General features: G+C 59.9%; 1 protein-coding gene across 2 annotated transcripts in view; it reads right to left on the bottom strand.

The window, feature by feature from the left end:
* Positions 1 to 3,947: 3,947 nt before the first annotated feature.
* Positions 3,948 to 5,429, bottom strand: part of WDR93 (WD repeat domain 93) — a 43,624-nt gene continuing 42,142 nt past the window's right edge. The window contains exon 17 of one of the 2 annotated variants that reach the window (XM_081831665.1): positions 3,948 to 4,290. In XM_081831665.1, coding sequence (XP_081687791.1) covers positions 4,194 to 4,290 — 97 coding nt within the window. In that variant the 3' untranslated portion in view covers positions 3,948 to 4,193. The remainder of the gene's footprint in view (positions 4,291 to 5,429) is intronic. The other variant, XR_014148815.1, reaches the window with a different exon arrangement.

The following is a 5,429-nucleotide window of genomic DNA, read 5'->3' as shown; positions in this document are numbered from 1 at the left end:
TAACATTTCCAGGGTTTATCCCTGTGGTCTCCTGCATCAGTACTTCTTACTGCCCAGTGATACTCCATTGCACGGACATGCCCCGGCTTATCTGTTTAGCCGTGGATACTGATAGGTTTGTTTGGAAACCACCTCAGAGATCATTTCCAGTGTTCGGCCCGGCCGGGAGGCACGGTAACTCAGAGCGGGCCGGCGACACTGCTGTGTCATTCAGTCGGCCAGGCGCACCCTGGCCAGCATTTGGCCGCGGAGAGTGGGATCCAAAAGCAGAGGCTCTGCAGGGGGGCAGACCTCACACCTCCACCGACCACCCCCTTTCCCACACCTCCCCTCCCATCTTGCTTTCCCCTCCCAGGACCCTAACCGGAGCAGAGTGGGAAGTCCTTTCCAGGGGCCTAGCCAATTTAGAAAATCTGTTTGCATGGCAAAGGCCCTGTGGTTTAGGATGGGGAATTAAAGTTATTAGCAAGTCTTTTCACAGATAAGTGGGGCTCATTGGCCAGCGCCCTCCCCTGGGGCGAGCCTGGCCTCCCTCTCTCGGAGCCGGGAGCGGCCCAGTGTTTATTAGCACCTGGGTGTGAATTTTCATTAACACGTCTCTGCTAATAAGACAGAGGACCGGGCATGGGAAGGGGTCTCCTCGCACCGCTCCTGCGCCTGCGCCCCCTTGCTGGGCCAGTGCTCCCCGCACCCGATCCGAGGCACTGGGGCGGCCAGCGGCTTCCAGGTAGATGAGAGCCTGTGCTCTCTCGGTTCTCCGCCCACCAGCCTGTGAGGGCGGCCAGCTGGTGGGGCCGTGTTAAGGATGGGAACGTGCAGTAAGGAGAGGCTAACGAACGCGCCCAGGCAGATGGTCAGGGGCAGCGTTGGATGGCGACCCGACGGGAGTGCAGCTTCCCCGGGGTGCACACACAGCTGAACACCAGCCTGTCTCGAGGACGAGGACGAGGGTACTGGGTGGTGCCCCCCCCGGGGGGCCCTGGCAGTGGGGGGCGCGCGCCTGCTGGGAGGCGGGAGCCGGAGGCCGGCATCAGCACGGGGTGCCCCACCGGGCCACTGGCGGGTGCTGCCTCCTCCTTGGGGAGCTGCTTTCACGGCTGGCCGGCTCGGAACCCAGCGGGCGCAGGCCCACGGAGCGGCTCCCGCCAGCCAATCTGGGTGGTAAGGGCTTTAAATTCAGCGCCGGACCTCAGGTCCTTTGAGCCCGGGAGCCGCAGGGGAGGTGGGCAGGTGGGTGGGCTTAGGCCTATTTTACGGAGCGGGACACGGAGCACAGAACCCGGGGAATCGTTCACAGAGCTAGTGCCTCGCCGTCAGGGCGGGGACAGCGGTGGGTGGTGGTTGACACATCAGGTCCTGGCAGGCGCGTGCGTGCGTGCGTTGGGAGGTGCAGAATGAGGGCCCTCACGCTCCTTGGCCGCCCATGCGATTGCTAGGAGGGAAGCTGCTTCTGCTTGCTGAGCAGGGATGTTGATCCCGCTGAGAAGGCTGCACTGTGTGGGTGCTGATGCCGATGGGCCACATCCTAAGGAGGGGCAGCTAAGCTGATGGTTTTATAGCCAAGACATTTATTTACTCAAGGATATGCTACATGGGTCACCATATGAACCCCGGGGGGGAGGAAGAGGGCAGTGGTCATGGTTGTCTGTCAGCGGTTGGGAGGGGATAGGACTGAGGCTGGGCCAGGCCTCGTGTGCCTGGGTGGTGCGTCTGGAGGAGGCTGAGCCCAGATGTCCCTCTGGCCACGTGTTGCTAAATAAAGAGGGCCATCTGAGGGGCACACTGATGCGCCAGGCTTCTGAAACAGCCTGTATCTGGAGAACCAGGGTAGCACAGGGCTGCGGAGGGCAGCTAGGCCGAACTGCAAAGCCCCTGCTTATCCCAGGGCGAGGCCAGGAGCCACCTTGTCCACCCCACTCCCCAGATGTCATCCCTGCGTTTGCACAACGCTGAGCGTGATGCCTCCTAACTATGGCACCTTGGGCACTCCTTTGACTCACACTACTTCCAACAGTCCCCTGAGAAGACCCAAGGTTCTCTTTCTTAGAGAGAGAGAGTGAGCACACTTGTGTGCCAGCAGGGTGGGTGAGGGGGAGAATCTCAAGCAGACTCCCCCCGAGATCATGACCAGAGCTGAAATCAAGAGTTGGACATTTAACTGAGCCACCCAGGCAGCCCGAGGAGACCTAAGGTTCTTGGTCCTTCTGAGGGGTTCTGTCACCCAGTGGGCAAGGACCTCTTTTGGGGACCCCTGGCACCACCCGCTCAGCCCCCAGTGGCGCACCAGCCCTGAGTGGGGCTAGAGCCGTGGGTCCCCCGCTCAGCGCTGCTCAGGCCTCTTCTGCCCAGCCCTGGGTCCTCTGCCCTCCTCCCCTCCTGGCATATGAGGCTCCTTGTGAATGCCCCACCTCCCCTCCCCCCACACACTAGGCAACGAGGTGGCCTGGGCGGGCAGGGCATGACTTTGGAGAGGGGGGGCAGGGCCAGCTCAGCACCCCTCCTGCCTTCTTCCCATGTGACCTGGCATTTCCCTGTCTTCAGACGGCTCTCCCCTCCTTAGTTTGGGTGGGCGTGACCTCCATGTCCCTCCAGGGATGGGCCCGTGTCACAGGCCTGCACGGTCAACCCCTGAGTGCTTCAGGAATGTGACCACACTCAGACCAGTGAGAAGCAGGCTTCGGACTTTGCTGGAACCGTCCAGAATGGGACACTGGCTGTGGGTGCTGTTGCGGGTCATGCTGCCAGCCAAGCAGAGGGCCTCCCTTTTTAAAAAGGGAACCAAAACCGCCATGGAAAGAGAGTGCTGATGTTCTCCCACACCTGGACCCAGCCACGTGGAAAGCATCACGCCTGGATTTTTACATTACATGAGCCAACCCGGAAGTTCATTTGAGTTGAGTCTCTGACACTTGCTGTTGCAAAAGTCCTTTAGGACTTGACACAGGCTGTCCCAGGCCGTGTACCCTGAGCCTCAATTTCCCTTCTGTGAAACGTGGATAATGATAACCTCTCCATTTCACAAGGTTACTTGAGGCGCACAGGTCAAGCCCACAATCACAGTAGTGGCCCCTAAACGTTCGTCCCCTGTCCCATTTGGGTGGTGTGTAAGGCCACGGCCATCATCCTAAGTTTTCCTCCCTCACCGGAAACGAGAGTGGCCCCCGTGCGTGCCGTCTGGAGGAAGAGGGTTGTTGTGAGAGTCGCAGTTGCTGCCCGGCTCTAGCTTGCCCGGTAGGAGGCCGAGGGGCTGAGTTCCCGGTGGGGGGACCTCTCCGTCCAGGGACGTCCTGCGGTCAGTACCAGCGCCGGGAAGGAGGTGTCGTGGCAATGAGGAGCGTGTGTGACCCCAGGGAGGAGAGGGATGGGGGCACAAAGGGAGCTGCCTGTCACCCGCCTGCCGGGATCCGGGGACGCGGGGACGCGTCAACCACCTGCAGTTGTCAGACGCACCACACGGTGTCCTCGGAGAGGCAGGCGGAGGCCCTGAGGGGGGGCAGCCCTCCATCCTGTGCTCCTGGAAGGGCCGTTTCCAGAAGAGAAAGGCACCTCTCTGGCCCCCTCCTGTCCTCCGCCCCCCCCCACCCCCCCCCGGCCTCCTCTAGGGTTCCAGGCCAGCCGTGGTACAGTCCCTGCCTGCCACCTCGCCTCTCAGGCCCCTGTGACCTCAGGCAGTGCCCAGCCACTCTGAGCCTCAGCCTCTCCGAAGTGACTCCAGAAAGGTCATGCGCCGGCACAGAGAGGGAGAGGAAGTGGGTGGGGAGAAAGGGGGCCACAGAGTAGCTGGGGTAGCCTGGGGTCTTGCTCATTTGAGCAAAGTGACTCTCCTGGGCCTAGAAGGCGAGGGGTCCTCACAAGGCCCGGGACTCTGCCTGAAACCATTGCCGGGGCCCTGCTAGGGTCTGGCTGGGTGGGAAGGCAGGGCTGCGCACCACAGCAACTCTGGAGTCTGGAAACAGTATCGCTGTTTATCGGGGTGACACATCTGCCCATCTGAGGGCTCTGACAAACGGCTGAAGGTTGAAGGCTCCCCAGATCATACCTCCGCCTTGCTGAGGTCCCAGACGGCCAGTCCAGCAGGCCCCTGGGCCTACTGAGCTGCAGCCCTTTGTCACCGCGTCTCTTGCCATTGGGGCACCCTGGGGTGAAGCGGGCCTGCGGTCAGCCTTTTCACAGAGCCCAGGGCAACAGCCCAGTCACTTCCTGAAGTTCTCTCTTTGGAGAAGCAAGGAATATCTGCGAAGGCGGGTCCAGTGCTCCTGCTCTTTCACCTTCTTCTCCATCTTCTGGAACCTGTGGGCCACATAGATGGGGATGAGAGGAAACCGCTTGGTGCCATCTGCCCCCCACCCCTCCCGCTCCTAGGTCCCCGGGCAGCCCCTGACGGCCCTGTGCTAAACTAAGAAACTCTCCAAATGGCACATCCACTGCCTGTCTGTGTCCTCAGGACTCAGCCTGGCGCACAGCCCGCCCTCGGAACCCCTTTACTGCCTGACGACAGGGCCAGCGTCCTCAACCAGGAGGCGCGCCCCGACAGAAGTCACCGCGCGCCGGGGGGCTCACGGTCCGTGTGCGTGGACCACTGCGATCCACGTCACAATGCCAACATGCCCAGTGAATAAACACTCCTTGAACATCTACTAGTGTCACCAGCTGGACCCCAAGCCCTGACCTTGACTGCCCGCCTATTTGTACCCACCGACCTTAAGCCCTTCTTTCCAAACAAATAGTTTTATTTACTTTTTTTTTTTTTTAAGATTTTATTCATTTGAGAGAGGGAGATAGCGAGACAGAGCACAAGCAGGGAGGAGAAGGAGAAGCAGGCTCCCTGTTGAGCAGGGTGTCCCACGTGGGGCTTGATCCCTTTCCAGCGTATCTCTTAACTCAGGCAAAAGACCCAAGGGGCACAGCAATCGTGATTGAACCCGAAACTACCCCTCAAGCAATAACATCTACCCAGAGACTTCCGGAGGCCCAGGCCACCCAGACCGGTTTGAACTTAACCCCCAACTCACGCCTGCGCACATGGACCATGGAGTGACCCACGGAGGGACCGACAGTTACCTTTACCTCAATATAATACTAAAATCTCCACCTGAGGAGGAGCAAAAGCCTCGTTTACATAACAAACAACCTATGTGCAGGCATGTTTCCTTAAGGCACACGCATGACCCTGTGCCCACCTCTATGTACCATGACGAGGCTTCCCTATTTAATATTCATCCTAACCCTCAACCAAAGGAACCCATTCACCCTTGCTCAGGGAGTCCCGGCTTTGGAAGTTATTCCCCGTGATCTCCTCGTTGGCTGCAATGTGTGCGACAGCTCGCCTGGTGTAGTTTCCCAGTGAACTCACGTTGGTTTGGTTACACCAGTGACAGGCACGGACGCTGCAAGTGTGGGAAAGACCAGAGTGCCTAAAACAGCTCCGG

Source organism: Leptonychotes weddellii, chromosome 9 (genome assembly GCF_054177405.1).
Source record: "Leptonychotes weddellii isolate Sample4059 chromosome 9, ASM5417740v2, whole genome shotgun sequence".
NCBI lineage: Eukaryota > Metazoa > Chordata > Mammalia > Carnivora > Phocidae > Leptonychotes > Leptonychotes weddellii.
Note: the sequence above shows the minus strand (reverse complement) of the source record. Positions and strands in the feature narration are given on the sequence as shown.